Raw genomic sequence first — 20,786 nt, 5'->3', positions numbered from 1 at the left:
TTCCAGCAGACAAGCTCATCATCTTTAACTGCTGAGCCATCACAGCCCCACAGCTTTAAATATAATGAACATTATGAAAGAATTAGGCATGGGGTATTAGATTGATCTTTTATATTACTGTAGTTAAATTAGGGTGACCTTTTTGTCCAATATAATATGTTGAAAGCATAGTAGGAATGAGGGCAAAGTTTCCTAACTATGAGCGTGAATTTTGCAAGTGAAAACACCATAGTTTAGCAACTTGAGATTAGACAGCAAAGAAATGTTGCAGCGTATTGGGGCAAGGAACACCAAATGTTTTGATCAAATTCCATCAGTGCCAGTCAGTCTGATTAATAGCAAAGAACAGTAGGAGGAATAGTTGAAAACAACTGGATGGCACTCTGCTGCCTATCCCTGCAGTACAACTTCATCATCACTAACAGGATGTGTCTTCCTCTGGGTTAATAAACTGTTAAGGGTTCAAGCTAATTCAGTTCCCACTGTTCCAATAGAAGAGAACATACCGGTACATAGCTCAGGATTGAGCCTCTGGACTCCACAATTCCCATTGTCTTTATATTTTCCGATTCACTCAGCATATGGAGGCTCCTAAAGCTGCTAACTGGGTTTAATCCTCTTTGGACTTTGTTAAAAAAAACAACAACAAAGGGAGGACCTCTTTCAATTCTCTAGGAATGCATATGAGTGCATATACAGTGATACATTTGGTATTGTTTGGTGGCCTCATTTTAGTTCCTTTTTAGAGGCATTGTAGGAAAAAAATGATGCTACATATACTTTCACATCCCAAATTCCCAACTTCCTCACATTTGAAGACTGAAACCATGTTTTATAGAATATGTTATAGAATATTCAAGGCAAATATTCTTTAACAATGCCATACCCACTGAAAGTAAAGTCATGTAAAAGGAAAGGCAGTTGAAAGGCCTTATTGCTCCAATTCTTTCATTAAATAAAGGCCTCTATTTGTACATACTGGACACTTCCACAGGGACATGATAAGCGATGGCTGTGACCACTGGCACTCGTGAGTTGAGTCCAGAGTCCAGAAATGACATGCACGAAAAACAGCAGTCTTAAAATGCTCTCTGTATAATTATGGCTGTTGATGGAGTTCAACAGCCATAATTATACATATATTGAGATATTGTTAGCTCAACAAAATTACAATTTGGAGGTACTGTGAGAACTTATATTAAAAAAAAAGTGAATGGTCCTTTCCGTTTCAAAGACCTGTGTGTCTGTAAAGGCGAGGAATTGGTTTCTTTTCTCCCATTTATTTTACACATCACATCAGGCCATGCCCTTTGCCCCAATGCTCACGAGTGCATGGCCACAATCAAGTGCTACCAGGATACAGAAGACTCCCAACTACTGCAAAGTGGAGAAGTAGGTCAATAACTTTTCATTATGTTCGCAGATAACACCTTGAATGGATTTTTCTGAACAGGTTCTATAGATTAGCTACTGCTTGCCTACCAACACACCAACAAAAATCTTTAGCTATTACAGTATTTTGCGTGATTCTGGTGCACGGCAGAGTATAGATCTCAAATGTATGATAGCTGAAATGTCTTTATGGATCACCTAAATACTCGCAGGGAGTTAAGTAACGGCACAAAGAAGCAGGGACATGGAAGTTAAAAGATGGGTAGAAAATCAGTCTTGATAGGATTTGAAAGGCTTAATTGGAGTCCTCAAGAAAAATGAGAATGAAAAGAAGCCAGAAAATTAACAGTGTCCAGACTTGTGCATAAAAACGAACAGGCTAAAGAGAAAATAATGAGTCTGTTTCTTGAACAATGCAGCAACAGCCTTTTTATAGTTCTATACTTTTCTTCCAAGTTTGCTAGTGCCAAAATAATTGGATTAATTTTTTATTTGGGTTTATTCATGTCTATTATTTTGCGGCACTAAAGTGCTTTTTTTAAAGAAAAAAAATCATTCTAAGATAGAAGTAGGATACTCAAAGTAAGTTTTTGACTTCCAAATTCTTTAATCCTAACTATATAGCTTTATATAGTGAGCGCCTGTTACTCGTCCCAGCTTCTGCCAACCTAGCAGTTTGAAAGCACGTAAAACTGCAAGTAGAAAAATAGGGACCACCACGGTGGGAAGGTAACAGCGTTCCGTGCGCCTTTGGCATCTAGTCATGCTGGCCACATGACCACGGAGACATCCTTGGACAAACGCTGGCTCTTCGGCTTTGAAACGGAGATGAGCACCGGCCCCTAGAGTCGGAAACAACTAGCACGCATGTGCGGGGGAACCTTTACCTTTACATAGCTTTATACTAAGCTGCCTTTAGTTTTGGAGTTGAAATTAAAACACACAAATCCTGGGACCTGAATTTCTCCCATCTCTGCAATAAATCAGTGGCTGAGAGAGAGATGTTATTATGGTTATGCCAAGCCTCCATTCAAAGCTTTGACTGAATCATCCCTTCTAATTAATTGCCGCCAAACTAGTTCAAATAACATCTTGCATGATTTGCACATTCCTAGTTGACAGACAGAACAAGATATGTAAACTTCAGTATGAACGTTTTAAGTGGTTTATATATAACCACCACTACAATCAAAGCAATTCCACTCATTTGGATGCAGTTTCTAATACGTGTCTGAAATCTAGTGCCCATTTTAGATCAGTGGGAATCCGGTAGTCATTTAGTATCGCCATTGGATGTGCTATTGTGCAAGATTGACTTGAGGCGAAGAGTAAGCATGCTTCACCAAGAGCAATTTAAACTCTTACATTGGGTCTAAAGATCTGACCCAATAAAGTTTGATATATCTATCTATATCTATATCTATATCTATATCTATATCTATATCTATATCTATATCTATATCTATCTATCTATCCATCTATCATCTATCTATCTATCTATCTATCTATCTATCTATCTATCTATATAAATCTGCTTTACATTGTGTTTCTGGCCTTTAAAATTAATTAAATAATGAATTTAATTTAGCCTTTACAAAATAAGCTTGTCAGATCAGAGCTGTCCATATGTACAATCTTATTACACTGAAGGAAATAAAGGATAATTCTCTTGAGTAGAATAAATCTCTCATGGAGAGGAATAGCTTTGCACGGCCATTGGAAAAGCAGGAAGAGAACCAAGAAAGTAGGAGACACAGAACCTGGGGCAAGGAATCGGGGGCAAGAAGCTGGATGGGAAGGAGAAGAGATGAGTGGTATGAGAGAGATAGTCTGAAAACATAGGAAAGGAACTGAAGAACAGAAAGCCAAGGAAATAATAGGTGAAAGAAGGCCCCAAAGCGAAAGGAGGCAAAATAACATCCCAAACCATGTAAATTATAGAGCAGAGTGAAGTGACAAGGCTGTTGTAGAGAGATTAAACCTAGAAGCCAAGGAATCAGAGGTTTTAGTTCCTCTAGTTTGGGTAAGACTGAATTTCACAGAAAAATGTAAATATCAACTTAAATTTCTCCACCAATTATTTGGCTAAAAGCCTCTGGCTGATATCTTACCAAAAATGTGAAAGCCAATTGTAGAAATATGAAGAATTTGTCAAATCAAGCACAGGACACTTAAATGTATTAGAGAAAAAACATGGTTCTTTAATTTGGAATAATAATGAAGCACTTGTAACATGGAAAGCTGACCGGCAAGGAATAGGAAATGTGCCTCCTCTAATGTAGCCCTTGTGCTCTGAAACGTTCTCTCTTATGGGTTGAGGATGACCCTAACCTTTTTGGCCATTTGTAAGGTCTTAAAGGCCTTTGAACTACGGTGCTGGAGAAGACTCCTGCGTGTCCCTTGGACTGCAAGGCAATCAAACCGGTCAGTCCTAGAGGAGATCAACCCTGATGGCTCTTTAGAAGGCCAGATCCTGAAGTTGAAACTCAAATACTTTGGCCACCTAATGAGAAGGAAGGACTCACTGGAGAAGAGCCTAATGCTGGGAAAGATCGAGGGCAATAGAAGAAGGGGACGACAGAGAATGAGGTGGCTGGATGGAGTCACTGAAGCAGTAGGCGTGAGCTTAAATGGACTCCAGAAGATGGTAGAGGACAGGAAGGCCTGGAGGAACGTTGTCCATAGGGTCGCGATGGGTCGGACACGACTTCGCAGCTAACAACAACAAGGTCTTAAAGACCTCGATTTGTGCCTGGGCTTGGAGCTCTGTATGTGTGAAGGGCCCCTTTTCCTGGCTGTATTGATATGTATGATTTTTTTTCCTCAGCTGCCATATATACAGACAGTCTTTAACTTACGAACATAATTGAGCCCAAAATTTCTGTTGCTAAACAAGACAGTTGTTAAGTGAGTTTTGCCCCATTTTACAACTTTTCTTGCCATAGTTGTAAGTGAATCACTGCAGTTGTTAAGTTAGTAACACGGTTGTTAAGTGGCTTCCCCATCGACTTTGCTTGTCAGAAGGCCACCAAAGGTGATCATATGACCCCAGGACACTGCAACCGTCATAAATACACATCAATTGTCAGGTGTTCAAATTTTGATCACATGACCAGGGAGGTGCTGTGAAAAACAGTCATGAGTCACTTTTTTCCCCAGTGCCATTGTAACTTAGAAGGGTAACTAAAGAAATGGTTGTAAGTCTAGGAATACCTGGAGTTAATTTTCTATTATTTTGTAACTGTTTTTAATTGTTTTATGATTGTTCGCCACAGAGTCACTTGCTTGAGATGGGCAGCAATAAAAATTGAATAAATAAACGTGCCACGTACAACGTGTGTGCATCGCATTTGTTGGCTATAAAACTTTGCATATCTTTGTTTCACTGAATCAAGTCCTCTGGACTGACTTTTGTTGAATTACTGTGACATTTCTCTCGGCAAACGATTCAAGGGGGCATTTTCCAAAAGTCATTTAATGAGAGTAAATTGCCCCCTTCTCGACGCACTGGGGCAACTGCCTCCTCCAGAAAGCTTAGCTGTGGTTTTGTGGGCTCCCCCAACTCATCTTCACATGCAACTGCCTCAGCACACACAGCTGTTTTCCTTCCTGCCTCTGAAACAATGCCCTAAGACTTTGCTCACACTCAGACCGTTTTTTGTGATGTATCTCTCTGAATGCTTTGCACAGCCAAATACCCAAAACAAATGCCTGTGCATATTGGGAGCACAAAAAGCTACACCACCAATGGAGAAGACCTATTTCATGGGGCTATATTGAGATGGTGATGAATTGTTGGGTAAGGTAGTGATGTATGTCCCTGTGTGCGACTGAGAGGAAATTGGGCTTAAGAATGAACAATGAGAACATCAAAAAACAAAACGATACCCTTCCATACATTTTTTAAAAAAATGTCCATGTCTTTAACATCATTTGGTTTGTGCTTATCATTTTGTACATATTTGGTGACGAAGTTCCTTTCCTTGTTCTCAATATTTTCTGCTGAAAAATTTGTCAGAGAAGCCTTTTGACTCCAGGGCAGTAGGAACAAGATTCGTAGGCGATCAGTACCACAAATTCAGTGTTAAAGGACTTTCCATTTATGATAGCAGTTTCTCCCACTTTACATGGTAGTGTTGCACTGACAGTTACGGGTCTTGTAGCCCCAAATATTGAGAGATTAACAGGCTGGGGCAGGAGAGAGGGGAAAAGACTGTGAAGAGCAGTATTTATTTGCTTGATTTGATTTTTGGCACTGCCTGATTTAAAAATGACTCTGGGTGGCTCATAATAAGAAGAAGGCAAGATAAAAAATACCACCAGGTAAAAATACAGTAAAGGAAACGAAGGCAGAGAATTCCACACGTCCCTAAACACAGGCTACACCACATTGTGTCAAGTACAGCTAACCATAAGAGGTCCCACCCATTCTACCTCAAGGCCTGGGAGAATAGCAAGACTTTAAGGCCTTCCAGTACACCATCAGGATGGGAGATAAAATCTGTTGCAAGTCAGCCCCCCCCTTCTTTTTTGTGGATCAGCAGCAAGCTGGAGCTAATGTATAAATAATCAGAGTGGCAGTGTAGTGTACTTCTGCATGATGTACCTTATTGAGCATCTATTCTAACAATAGATGGGTATCTGCCTAAGCGAAGCCTCATGCTGTTTTACTGTACTGCAAATTACACCTGATTGAAGAGGACAAATTCCTCTTATTTGGCTTACTATTTTACAAAAATGTTCCACGGCCCCAAATGCCAGCAACTGGAACTACTAGGATCATCATCTTTATCAGCTTGAAAGACGATAGTAAAGTTTTCTATTATGGTGGTTTGCACCAATTCAGTTCCAGCACTTTATTCAAGCTTAAATCAGTAAATTTAGAACACTTGGATTTAAACAAATTTCTATTTTTCTTAGTTGGGTCAATAAGGTGTAAAGTAAGAAACATTTCAACTGAACTGGATCAAGCTGATCAAGGTATCTAGCTTTAGGTTGCTACATTTTATTGGCAGTATTGAAGACACAGGCTGTTTAACATTATCAACACAGAAAAAAATGTGATGCACATAAGATAAAATTGCACAGGAGCAGCTTTGCATTTATTTGTCTTCAACACTTATTAAGCACTGACTCCACACAGAGTAAGATTACATAACTGTAAGGCCATCTTTTATCTTTTTTTTTAACTGATTTTACTATAATTTCATTGATGGTTTTGAGTTGCCCAGAATCCTTGAGAGTCGGGTGGCACGCAAGTTTAAATAATAAGTAACAATGATCAATAAATAATAAATGGAAATTATTATCTGGCTATGCAACTATATTAATAATTTCCTTACATTGCATATGATTTGGGTTTTCCTTAATATATTTGCTTATTCTACTCTGGTAGTTTAGTCAACATTTTTTGCTGCCCCTCCCACCTGAGGTTTTGTTTCCACAGTGGCTAAACCTAATATAAAAATAAAGGTCTGTAGAAAGGTTATTATTCATTAATGACCAATATCAAAATCAGCACATTTCAGGCTGTCCGGTCCAAATGACTTTCGAAGTAATATTTAGGTTGGGTTTTTGGATGAGGCCATGATAAGTTGGGTTTACAACCACAATGGATATATTCACAGCACAGACTAACCAAAATTAAAGGGAAAAAAACAACATTATGGCTCGGTATGCTGCAAGAATCTATTGTTTGCAATAATAACAAACTGTTATTTAGCAAATGTGGCATCAAAACCCTGGTCTTTTTGTTGCCCTCTGTGCAACACTGAGCACATAAGAACATGTCACACTGTGAAAGGAGCTCCTGCCTACCATGCTTGCATTGAGTAGGAAGCACCTGTATTGTCAGGGGTGTCAAACTCAATTTCATTGAGGGCCGCATCAGCATTGCGGTTGCCCTCAGGGGGCCGGGTGGGTATGGCCTGGGTGGGCGTGGCCTACTGGGTGGGCGTGGCTAGAGTGCGTATGGCCTACTGGGTGGGCGTGGCCAGCTCTACATCGTTCGCATCAAGGGTGCCTATGGGGGCCCGGGCAGGAGTGGGACAGATCTGAGGGTCTCTGGCAGAAGGAGGGTCTCTGGGCCAGGGCCAAGGCAGTGGGGGCCATTCCCTCACTGTTTCCAGGATGGCTTCGCAGGCCACATGAAACCACTTCGCGGGCTGGATCCGGCCCCCGGGCCTTGTGTTTGACATGTCTGGATTAGATACTGTCCCACTTCCCTTGTGTAGAGCCTCAGCCCAGTGCAAGTTGCCCAAAGATAAGGGAGGGAATGCCCATGGACTCTACGCTTGTATAGAAACAGGGCTCTGTGGAGGCATTTCCCAGCTCACTTAAGATCTAAAATCTAAAAAAAAACTGGTAGCATGAATACTCTTTATAAAATATTTAAGAGAAAATGTTTGTTTTTTCTTTTCTTTTCAAAATGCTAGTATTGATAGCTCAAATGGCAGGCAAGGGATAGTATGTCTGCAGAAAATAGAGGATTCTCTTAGTTTTCAATAGTATCCTGCACTGCCGGAGGCTGGACTAGAAGACCTCCAAGATCCCTTCCCGCCCCATGATTCTGTATTTCAGCAGAACTCACAGAGATAGGAAAGCTCAATGAGGGAGCGATGATTACTTCACCATGGGGGAAGAGATGTTGCGCTTGGAGTGAAATAAAGTCTAACTGAAATATTTTATGATTTAAAAAAATCCCCAATTACCTCTGTTATTTTTTTTGCAGTTGAAGTACAAAGCAGCTATTTCTGAAAAAGTTAGTTAAAGAAGGGCAGAAGTGGCTTGCACTCTTGGAAAACCCAAATCAGGCCCTCTGATGGGGGCCACACACTACACATAATGGCATAATGTTTTATTGCTTTGGTTTACTGTATGGCATAAATCCAACGACGGTGATTTGTAAAACAGTTTTATTACTTAGTGTGATGCATGAACCGAATCATATGGCCTAATAATATTGTGGCATAGTGTGCGACTTATAGATGATAACTATAGTGTCTTTCCAACTGGGTACTGAAAAGGGAGAAGAGATAACAAGCTCTTCCTTCACATTTGCGTTAATGTGTTTTTCTCCCATCTGTAAGTCAGGAGGAAAGCGTGCTGACTGAAAAATACTGCCCCACAGCCTACAAACACTGTGCCTTGGCCCTGGGGTCAGTCAAATGCTCATTTATTTATTTATTAATCAAATTTATATAGCATCCCATCTCGTGAGAAGTGACTCTGGGCAGCATACAACAATCAAATAGGAAACAATATATACAGAAAAATAAGCATTTAAAAAGTATAAAAAGTCAACATTAAAAAAACAGAAGTTAATTAAAATTGAAAATGTACAAATGCCAAGCAGAGAGAATGAGTATATATATATATATATACCCCTCAATAGTGGAGTCACTGAGATATAGCTCCAATTTTCCAGAAGCCCCAAGCCTGATGACATAACCAGGTCTTGAGGGACTTCTGAACAAGAGATGGAGCTAATCTAATTTCACGTTCCCTAAGATAGGTGCGCGGCAGAGAAGGCTTGCCACCTAGGACTTACCAAATGTAAGTCTGTGGTAGATGTTTGCAGCATGCCTTCCCTGCCAGATATAATGAGGCAAGCTGATATAAATGGGAAGAGGCTACTATATGCACTGTAACATGGAGTAGTTTCAGGGCAGTGATTGGTGGAACCCGTCATCCTTTCCCCTCCCACCCAGTAATACTTACCAATGGGAAAATGATGAGTCACTCCCCTGAACATATGACGGGACACAGCTGGATAGCACAACTCCCTGCTTCCAACTGAAACTAGCCTTCCTATTTGGAAAATTGTACACTACCCCCCTCCAAACAATTATTCTTGCTGCCTCTTTGCACACCTGCTTTAGGAAATGCCTCCACTAAAGATGTGGGACTTACTTCCAAATCAATATACCTGGACAGAGCAGTCAAATTTCAAGGAATGCAACCAATGGAACATCCCATTTTGTTTATTGGAAGGGGAAAGGGAAAAGTATTTTAGGATGTGTGTCTTTCTCTCTCTTTTTCTCTGAATCCAGTAAATCTTTGAGTTCAGTAAATCCCACAGTAAAGATCATTTAGTATAAATATAGCTACAGATTGAGCTCTCCTGAGTTCAGCATGACTTACTCCCAGATCCTGGCTAGCATATGATCAGGATGCTCTGTTCGCTCCTTTCTACTTGCCCCTCACCTCACCTGCCCATTGGGGGAACAATTTGCTGGTCAAAGATCTACCTTTCTCATTTTTGCTTACTGATGGGAATATTGAGCTCCTGGTAAACCTGTTGGTCATGGATGAGATTAATAGTCCCATATCAGACTTCATAAAAAGTGGCTTCAACCAGACTGGAAGTCATACTACAGGCCAAATGGACTCCAGCTTGCTGCTGGCTTCCTCTATCCATACTAGAGAGTTCTTCTACAGCAGGGAAAACACCACTTTCAAATCAAATGCCATGGACTGGCTTCAGTGGGTTGGCAACAAGATGGAAGCACCATGGTGAGGTCATGACCTTTGCAAACAGTGAGATATCTTAATATCATGGCAACCAGGACATATGGACGAGCATTTAGGAAATTGATTTGAGCCATTTGATTTTTTTAAATTGATGACAAAGGAACAATTCAACAAGGCATTCCGTGGAACTTCCTCATACAACAGTACTATCTCAGACAAGTTCACAGTGGATTTGCTTTTCTGAAAGATTTTAATAGCCTTCTGCATACCAAAATAACAGGTCAAGTCAAAGCTTTGTTAGCACTAGATTATCAGTATAGCTAAAGAAACAATCAGAGGCATGCATGAAAACACAGTGGAATTGCAAATCCGCCGTACGGTTATCTTGCAATCTTTGTCCTAGCTTAAACAGTGCATTATCTGTCACATGCCAAATGTCAACCTTTCACAATATCCTCTGGATAATGGACAGTCTACAAATATTTTTAATAAAAGTAAATAAATGGGTATACTCTTAATGAAAAATAGCTCATGTTAACAATACTTGAATTGAGCTTATGTGATTACAATGTATTAAAAATATAATTACATTCATGAAACCAACTACATCAATGAATCCACAATTCAAAAAATCTGACTAGTTGATGCTGCTCAGGTTTCCCCATGTGAACCAATATCCTCTTCCCAGGGCTTTTTTTCTCATAGAAAGCTCAGAACAGCGTTCCGGCACCTTTTTTTTTTTTTTTTTGCAAAAACAAAACAAAACACCCAGCTCCCTTATTGGCTTTCCTAAGCCTATTGCAGGGCTAGCAATCCTGGCTCTTTTTTATGACTAGTGGACTTCAACTCCCAGAAATCCTGAGCCAGCCATGTTGAGGGGAAAGGGAGAGGTTTCCAAGCTGAACCATGCTGGATCAGGAATTCTGGGAGTTGAAGTCCTTGAGTCATAAAAGATCCTGCACTAGAAGAGGACATTAAAATTATTTACAGGATTACTTCTTTAGGGACTAAACTTTTAGAATCTAAAACAGCTAATTCAAAAAAGCCAACAGGAAAGAACCTGACATTTTTCATCTGCTTCTGTCTTTTGGAAGGTAAAATTAGATAACTAAATAATCTATTTCTTATGTTAACATCACTGCAATGAAATCAAAGGTAACAGGAAAGAAATGAGAAACAGTTTTCTCAATGTAATATGTCTAATTTAGCTGATTCTAGAAAAAATAGTATCTTTTGTACACTCTTGAAAACTATTTTGAATCTAAACAATTCTTAAGAATGAAATATTCTTAATTTGGACTTTACTTTTACTGTTTGGACTGTTGTGTGTTTTGAAAAATAGATTATTTAGAATCTAGTTATGTTGCACTTCAGTCTTTAAATAATTAACCTAGTATATACATAACAATATATGATGTTTTCCCTGGTGAGCTTAACATCAATAACAACATTTATTAAAAAGGCTAAAATAATTTCTGGGGGTATTATCTGTATAGTAAAATTTTGGACAAGCAGTCATCATGTTACATATGTGCATAAGCGTAGTCAGTAGCATATGCCTTTTTAAAAATATCAAACATGCAAAGAAACAAAAAAAGTCCAAAATATCTGTATTACATGCAGAAATGCCAACTTTGCAACCAATATTTCTCATCCATAACTATGGCACCCTAAGGATACCTGCATACATGCAAATGTTTCTCTGGGATCAGTAACGCAGCAGGGATTGCTTTTGCCTTCCAGTAACATATACCTAAAACCAGTTTATTGCATTTGGCAATTGTACTAAAAAATCCCATTGTCAACCAATATAATTCATTTAATTTGAAATCAAGTGAAAATTGATTTAAATTATTTTATTAAAACAAATGGCAATTCTTTTATAAAAAGTTGCCTCAAACAAAATGAGTTTGACATGCCTGCTCTAGATAGTTGAATGCTCCAAAATAAATTCTAGACCAGGCCTGTACATGCAGCCTACCAAGCACCCTTGGACAGAGCACAGACTTTTTTTTATTTTTTAAGTTAATAAAATCACCACCACTGCCCTGAAAGTCATGTTGCCTAGTGCCTCCATGGCTTACCATGACCACGAACTCCAACACTGTAGATGCTCCTCTAGTCACCAAATCATTGATTAGCCCACCAGCATTCCTTTGCAGACCACAAAGATTTTTAATTTATCAGTGTGGGCCTTTCCCTTCTATAAGTTGCACAGATCTCTTCTAGATTTTCCTCTTGCCTTTCCGAGTTAACTCCTTGGTCTGTCATTGAGCAAGAATTCACTTTGTAGGGAAGCATATTATCATTTGATGTATATTTAACATATGTTCTACCTTTATTTACCAATTATATAATACTTGTATGCAATCCACATGGCGAGGTTTGGGGAAACTTACAATAGAAAAAAATATATTTTTAAAATCATAAGATTAAAACATCGCCTGGCCCGCACCACCTCCGCTGCCCGCACCGCGCAGCCCCGCCATATAGAGTGGGCTCTGCTGCTCCCACAGCACCAGCCGCGCCGGCTCCAGCCCTGGGGGGGGGAGCCCGCCGCCAACACCCTTCGCACCTGTGACTGCAGCAGCGCCCACCCCACCCCCCGCCTCCTGTGCCCACCAAGATGAGAGTTCCGGCACCTTTTTTTTTTTAGAAAAAAAGCACTGCCTCTTCCTTTGTGAACTGATTCTAAATTAGAGCTAGGTTACTATGGTGCAAGAAAAAGTGGCTTCAATTTACCCATGAAAATATAGTACTGAACTGGTATTTCTACTCATATACATCTATTTCTTATGGCTGGAATCAAACTCCTTTTTTAATCCACATTCTGGTCTGAAAGATGAGTTTACAGATTTTTTTTCCTTTATATTTTGTATGCATTTCTTTGAGGAACAAAAGATTTGCTTGTTTCAACTAACAGCAAACTACTTTAAGGAAAAATCTGAAGAAGATGATAACTATCAGATTTAAAACTATACTCCTTTTAAGCAATTTAATATCAAGAGGGAGAAAAATGAAAGCCACTCCAGGAGAGTGGAAGGAGACCAAGGCATGGTGATCATCTATATGATGGAATCAAATGCTAATTTCTACTAGTGGCATCAGAAACAGAAGTTGTCCATATAGCCTCAAATGATTCCTTGAAGGGTTCTGGGACCACTCAGAGGGGGGGGTGGGCAAGACAAGAACGTCTCAATGTACAAGTAAAAGATCCATACATGAAGATCTAGCTCTTAGCATTTGAAAGGCCCCAGGATCACATATTCTCTGTAGCTGCCTTGGTTTAGCTCTACAACTCAACAGCACAAATAGCAATGCAGATGTAATCTAATTTTTAAAGCTATTTAAACAAAGGTTAGTTTATGTTAATTTGACCAGTGGTATTGTACTGACTTACCCAACTGTCTGTTGGGGGAGTTTAAGGTATTCCTTCTATAAAAGTCCTAGACTAATGGAATATACAATTTCAGGAATTCCCTCTAATGACAACGAATGATGAGGTATAATTAACCATATTTTTGAAAACCCACAATTGTGGACTTTCTTTGTAAAGAAAGGTACATTTTTGGTTTCAAACTAACGCAAATTACTATATTTTTCTTACACTACTGCTGAACTTTTATTTGAGGTGTTCCATTTCTGAAAGGCAGTCTTGATGGATTGAAATAAAAGATAATTTATTGCAATGCTTACTTTCAAAGGAGAAGGAGTGTAATTGTAATTTACAGTAGCTGTCAAAGAAAATCTATCACTGATGACATTAAAATGACTTATTTTGCCTGAGCCACTTATTGTTTAAATGTGCATAATCTGATAGAAACAGATTTCGTTTTTTTTTAAAAAAACCCTGCTTTTGTATTGTTCTAAGGTAATATCAAAACATTGTATTTATAATTTTAAACATTTAGAAACCATTTATTGATACTCTTATCTCAATAATGTTAACCACAGAGTTAAAACTGCCTTGAATTAACTATGCTTATATTTGTTTGGTTCTATAAGTCATTTTCAGAGATCCAGATTCTCTATTTTAAAAACTGTAATTGATATGATTGTAATAATCACATTAAAAAGACCATGGTATATGTAAAGAACATTCCTATGTAGTTATGATCACAATACTTTCCATTTGAATTTTGGTGAGCAATGTAAGGGATTTGAACAAAAGCAGTTTGATTTTTCACCTAAGAATTGACTAATGTGCAATACAAATTTCATAAATATTTTCATTTGTTTGATTGAATCTAGCCCAAATTAAGCCATGAGCCTTTAAGATTAAATCATAAAATTACGGGATATTCTGGAATTCAGACCATATTCACATCAACCCTATATATTAATATATAGAATGGTGTCTATAAAAAAACCCTACAAACATTCTGAACACATGGCAGATAGAAGACATACAATTAGATCTTAATAAGTATCACCATAAACATGAGGAATATTTTACACATTTTTTAATGCAAGTTTAAAAGTATCAAAGCTCAGACATATATGACAGCTTAGGCCAGAAAAATCTTTAGTTGCATGAAGACTTAAATAAAACTAGCATATATATAAATTCAAAAGGAAATATCAAAGGAGGAAGCGGGGAGCGAGTTGATTGTGATTTGTTATTCTGTCTGCAATTGTGACTATGGATCAATCTGGTTTAATTTGCTTTTCAACAGAGCTTTGCATACATATTTTCATGCTGCGAAAATACTGACCTCCACATCAACACTGTAAAGGAAAAGTGGGGGAGAGGAAGGAAGGAAGGAAGGAAGGAAGGAAGGAAGGAAGGAAGGAAGGAAGGAAGGAAGGAAGGAAGGAAAAGATTAAAGCTACTTTCAGTTGTGATCCTTCTGTGTCTCACTTTTAATGTAGCCAGAATTAATGGAGTGAATCTAATGAAACACATTATCCAACAAGGAGCTTTCTCTGATTTTTCAAGTTGAACACAGCACTTCGCCAGCACTGGCTGGAGTTCACCTGCCTGTTGGTGTGGCGTGTGGCTCTTTTTTGTAAAGAGTTAAGTCGTACACAAAAAAGGGGAACAAAGGTCAGCACCCAGTCGCCACTTGAATGTGAGATTTTTCTTTTTATTCCCCTTGATGTATACGAGGCTCTGTGTTATTAGTCTTAATGATGGAAAATTGTAGTGTTGATACAAATCTTTTTTTCAAAGTCGTAGGCGGGAGCTCCATTTGTTAGTAAGTTTTTTTGTGCCTAAAAGCCACGGACAGTACATTTATGTAGCAGTAAAAGGCCTAGATGCTCTTTCCATAGCAGAGCTAATTATTCCCACTGTGACCTTCCTGATCTACCCTATTCCTAGCACATCTCATCTGCACGCCTGTTCCTTTGGGTAGATGGTGTCAGAGAATATGAAAAACCCTATAATGAAACCATTTTCATGATGGAGAAAGGCTACTGGAGTTGCACTTGCTACAAAGAGGCTCAATTATATGAGTAATTGTGATAATTTTCTACATTCATAGCCTTCAATGGGGGGGGAAAGAATGAGAGTCACAAAGGAAAATTACTTTAACAAGAAAGTACAGAGAGTAAAAATGGAAGAAGAGACAAAAAAAATAAAGAGGAAGGGGAAGGGAGAAAAAAGCAAGGAGGGGAACAAAGTTTAAAAAATAGATCTGGTAGGAAGGAATAGCAAGACAGGGAGAACAACACAAATGCTCAAAAAGCCTGTGTGCAGCTGTGTTGCACAATTAAATTGAATTTTTTTTCCCCTGCAGTTGATGAATGTGACTACTGCAAATGTGCCTCTGTAGTTAGCTATCATTTGTTGTTCTGTGACAGGAAAAGGATAATTACCTCTCAGAGAGAATCAAAGGCTGACATGCCCTTTAGACACTGCCATGAATGCTGTGCTCGAGAGAACGCTTGAATAAGAATCTTGTCTTCTCTGCCCCCTTCGACTCAAGCATAAATTTTGTTAAAATGCAAGCGTACCACCAGTAAATTTGTTGAACTCTAGGTATTCAAAAATACAGAGGTGCATCCATCGACTCATCCCATTTGCAAAAATAAAACTACATTTTGAATTCGCTTCTATTATATTCATGGACAGTAAGATAGTGAGATATGCATTAAATTTCTTTTCCCAGTAGGGGTCTGATTCAACATTTCCTATGAAAGAACAGAAAAGACACTATCCTTTTTCCCCAGGCTAGTTAGCCTATAATTTAAAACTGTCAAAAACACAATTTCATACAAAGTCTTCAATAAAAGCTTCTCGGATATAACCCAAAGTGGTTTTTACTAAAGTTTGATTCAGACTCTGTTACAATATTTTTAAAGCTATAAATACATCAAACTGATATTTTGCTGCTCTCTTTTCTTATTTTTTGTAAAGCATTTGGGGGAGGGGGGAGTATAAAAATAGCATATTCTCAGTATGCTGAGCAATGCATGTTTTATAGCCTTAAGATGCTTATATGCCTCTCCTAATAGCATTAGTAAACAAAGGCAAAAAGCAAGATGGAGTCTTTAAAAAATGACCAGTGCAGAAACTATGAAAAACCTCGTTAATATATTTTAATCAAAATGAACACGCTAGGCCAATACAGCATTATCAGGTTTTACCAAGGCCAGGAGAAAAACTGCCCCAAAAGAGCCATCATTTTTTTTACACTCGTGTTTTTGGCATAAAGGATAAATTTTCAAGTTCTTCATCACATTAGCAAACACCTTACTGGCACTATTTGTTATCATGCAAGAAACAGATGGAACTTACATAAACCTTAATGCAGCCATCTTGCATTTCGGCAGTCCAAACTGCTAGTGATTATATTGGGGAAAAGGCGAGTGCAGTCACATTTAGAAACATTTTTTACTCCCCCCCCCGATAGTTTTCCTGACCTGGTCCTGGATAATTCACCATTTAAAATCCTTTCTTACCACCCTGGGGAACAATGGAGTTCATACATAGTGATATCAGACTGAAATGATGGTTCTGAATCATAAAATGTGCCATCAGCTTTAAACCAAGCCACCAATAGCCTTTGTCCTATTTGGGCAAGCTTTCTCATTACTCCTCAGCATAAGGTTTACCTGATTGTGTTTCCAATTACGGAGAAAGGAGCCCCAGGTCTGCAAACTGCGATTCCTTCATCTCTGCATTTCCTGGCAACCTCCACTAACTTTTGACCAGCCTTATCCACATTCCCCACTAACAGTGTTTCGGATGTATCACCATGGTAGCCGTTGAGGTACACCTAAACAGATGCAGAAATGTAAAAAAGAAACACTCAGATGGAAGCTTAACTAGGATACACTTTTGGTGTATTTCAGGGGCAGTTCAGTTTAACTTGCAAAACCAAAACCCCCAGTCAAACAGGCTTTTGAAAAAGGAGGGGAAAGAAATAGTAAATTTTCTCTGTAACTCTGATTGTACAAGAAGCTGCGAAGACAGCATCACAAAAAACTTTGGAAGTATAGGTTTCTTTCCAAGAGGCAAGCCACGAAAGCAATAATTTCAAATTAAGGCTGCAGTTCTGTACAATTAAGTTATGCAGGTCCCATTGATGTCCATAGGATCTCACAGTGAAAAATTAAAATGGCCAAGGCAGAGAAAAAGATTTGACTATGGACATATTCTCCAGTAAGAAGGAAGAGAAAAGTAGGGAATGGGAAGCATCACCTACTGTTTTAGCCACAGCTGGTCACCGGTGTAAGAAGAGACATTTGTAAGTCACCAATAATTTTCAGTTGAGATTCTTTCCTCATTTACTGAGGAGTGACTGAATATACACACATTTTAATCTCATGATTCTTGTGTGAACATTCCCCTATTGTCTGTTATGTCAGATTAGATCTGCTTGTGACAAAAAATATAAAGTAAGCCAATAAAGAATAGACAACAGGAGGCCTAACTTTCAAGAAAATGTTAAAAGGTGCAGTAGGTAGTACTTGTGGCCTATGGAACAGGTTACAAGTTTTCTTTAAAAATCTATCATGAACTACACTTGTCATTTGCTTTAGCACATGTGCAAAATAAATAAAAAGCAAATAATTATGCAGAACAGCAGAGGGCACTTATTTATTCTTATGCAGTCAAGCCTCTGTTTAATGGACTCCCACAGCAGACTTTGGATGCAACAGATCAAATTTGCATCCAAACATTTTCCCCAAATAAAGGATAATTCTGCTGCATAACAATTAATTTGGGTGAGGCAATTACATTTGTGTTTAATTTTGCCACATTAATGGCAATTTATGTAATATGTGCATTGGTATAATTAAGCAAAATGACAAACTGTCATAATGGTACTTTCATATTTAACAGACATTTGAGAATAATGGAATCCCTCCTACAAATGGTCTTAAAATTAAGAGATACCATATTTGAGAACTAGGCTCAGTTATTATTGGTATGAACAGCTATGCTTTCAATACTTTTGGACTCTATTAATTCAAATCTAAGCCCGCATCTACAACTGCTTATTGTCATTTGATATTTTTTTAAAAAAAATATTATTTGATAGTCTTCTTTCATAAGTCCAGACATGGATTTTTCTGCAACAGGAAACAACGTTCTCAGACAAAAAAAATACTTCTTTTGTCACTGTGATTTTATGGAAGTGGAACTTTCAGTAACTGAAAGATTTTATGTTAGAGTGTTTTATAAATTCCTCAACAGATGAGGATTTTAGTGCTAACCACTGGAAAGCTTTACATCTGGAATTAAAGACTACATTGAAATAACTGATCAATAAAAATGTAGCTAATAAGCATTGCTTTGGCTGCCTCTTGTTTTCTCAAATATTTCTTTTTAAATTAATGAAAGCCACTAAACACAACCCCATGCAAAAATCTATATTCTACACCAGCTTCCATTAAAATACTCCTTTTATACAGAGAGACAGATTCTCAAGTAAATATACATAAAATCTGGTCATAAGAATAATTATTATTTGCTAAATTATGATTGTCTATTAATGTATAGAATAACTGTGTGATCATTATTGGTTAAGAGCTGTAATGGGGTGATGGCCACTGAAGTAAATGAATTGGTTTCTCTAATTCTTTAAACAATATACGAAACTCAGGTGAATGAAGTATATAAAACATGTTTCAAGTACTCTCTATTTTTTCAAAAATAAGTGAACTTTAGTTCATTATTCTTTAAAAATCTGCAGCTACAGAAGAGCATTTACATTTGATAGATTATTTAATCATTTTATCTTGTGTACAATCATAAACAAATTATTCTAAAATGTCATCTACTGTAATTGTCCTTTTTTGGTTCATAATAGTTTTTTCTACCTATAAAATGGCTGTTATGCCATTTGGAAAGATCAAATAATGCTTCCTCAAATTCATTAAATTCAACAAATTATTACAGAAAGCAATCTTTTCAATCATTATACAAAAAGGATAAACAATAATTGTAGAAGTAGTTTTTCTTGGATGCTTAATTTGCCATCATTTTACTGTAAGAGCAAAGATCTTCTGATAAGAAATTATTTGAAATGTTCTTTTAACTAGAATTTAGTCAGAACGAAGCAAGTAAATGTGGGCTGAAGTGCATGGCAAAGTTTTTGTTGTTGTTGTTGTTGTTTTAGTATTTTCTTATTCAGCTGCAGCATATCCAGGCATATATTTTTTAAAAAAACAGAGGGGAATAGTCACATATGGAAAGGGATTAAACTTCCACTCATTGCATACTATGGTCTTCATCTGGGTGAAACAAAAAGATTAAGAAAGCAGCATTTGTATACTGAATGCATTGTGTAATTTAACTCTTGCTCTCAGTTTCAAACTATGTTTACGCAAAAATAAGTGGCACTGCATTCAGTAGAATTCACATATTATTGCTAGGAAACAATGGGTAGAAGATCCCTAAGCAGGGAGAAACCGGCATGAGCAATACATCCAGTGAGTGATGAAGTGGTAAAAATCTGGTAAACGCAGTCTCAGAAGATTCTAGCTTCCATTTCAAGCATAGGTGCTATTTATTATCTATGGTTGTCCCAAAGGTGTTTCTCAAAAGGCAACTGGACTTCCTTGATTTTTTTTCTTTGAAAATGTTTTGCTTCTCATCTAAGAAGCTTCCTCAGTTCTGACTCGGTCAGAACTGAAGAAAGCTTGTTGGATGAGAAGTGAAATGTTTTCAAGGAGAAAAAAAAACAAGAAAGTCGAGTTGCCTTTTGAAAAACACCTTTGGGATAGAGGTGCTATTATATGGTTAATTCAAAGAAAACCAAGAAACAGTGAACGTACACAGGAAGCGGTAATCACAGGTAGGAAGCAGAATTGATTACCTTGTGAGAACTGGAGAGATGCTGAACTTTCTATTTTTAGATGGTTCCTGTAGCTTTCATCATGCAAACAGCTGTAGTGACCCACTGTGTGCACTGTGACAACTACAGGAAATGTCTGAGAATGGGGTGTTCAAGCTTTAAAGGGAAAAATCCTTAGGCAACAAGCCCATGGGAGTATGTGCAAGACACAGGATGTATAAATAAATGAACAACAAACATCTGGACCAGCAATGCACAGCTGGAGGCCCCAGGACCATGTATGCCTCCTTCCAAGTTTTGAAAACTGAAGTCTAAAAAAGGCCATACCCATAGCTCTAATGCAGGGGTGTCAAACTCAATTTCATTGAGGGCCGCATCAGCATTGTGGTTGCCCTCAGGGGGCTGGGTGGGTATGGCCAGGGTGGGCGTGGCCTACTGGGTGGGTGTGGCTAGAGTGGGTATGGCCTACTGGGTGGGCGTGGCCAGCTCTACATCGTTCGCATCAAGGCTGCCTATGGGGGCCTGGGCAGGAGTGCGAGAGATCTGAGGGTCTCTGGCAGAAGGAGGGTCTCTGGGCCAGGGCCAAGGCAGTGGGGGCCATTCCCTCACTGTTTCCAGGATGGCTTCGCGGGCCACATGAAACCACTTCGCGGGCCGGATCCGGCCCCCGGG

At 38.4% G+C, this 20,786-nt stretch overlaps 1 protein-coding gene across 5 annotated transcripts in view; it reads right to left on the bottom strand.

Annotated features, from left to right (window-relative positions):
• The window catches only part of METAP1D (methionyl aminopeptidase type 1D, mitochondrial), an 89,302-nt gene that overhangs the window by 5,518 nt on the left and 62,998 nt on the right, over window positions 1-20,786 (bottom strand). For 3 of the 5 annotated variants that reach the window (XM_081313835.1, XM_081313836.1, XM_081313837.1), the window contains one exon: window positions 16,924-17,087. In XM_081313835.1, coding sequence (XP_081169961.1) covers window positions 16,924-17,087 — 164 coding nt within the window. Of the gene's footprint in view, window positions 1-11,948; window positions 12,129-15,684; window positions 15,844-16,923; window positions 17,088-20,786 lie in introns of all 5 variants that reach the window. The other 2 variants (XR_014024615.1, XR_014024616.1) reach the window with 2 other exon arrangements.

This window comes from Vipera berus (assembly GCF_964194415.1).
Source record: "Vipera berus genome assembly, chromosome: 1".
Lineage (NCBI taxonomy): Eukaryota > Metazoa > Chordata > Lepidosauria > Squamata > Viperidae > Vipera > Vipera berus.
Note: the sequence above shows the minus strand (reverse complement) of the source record. Positions and strands in the feature narration are given on the sequence as shown.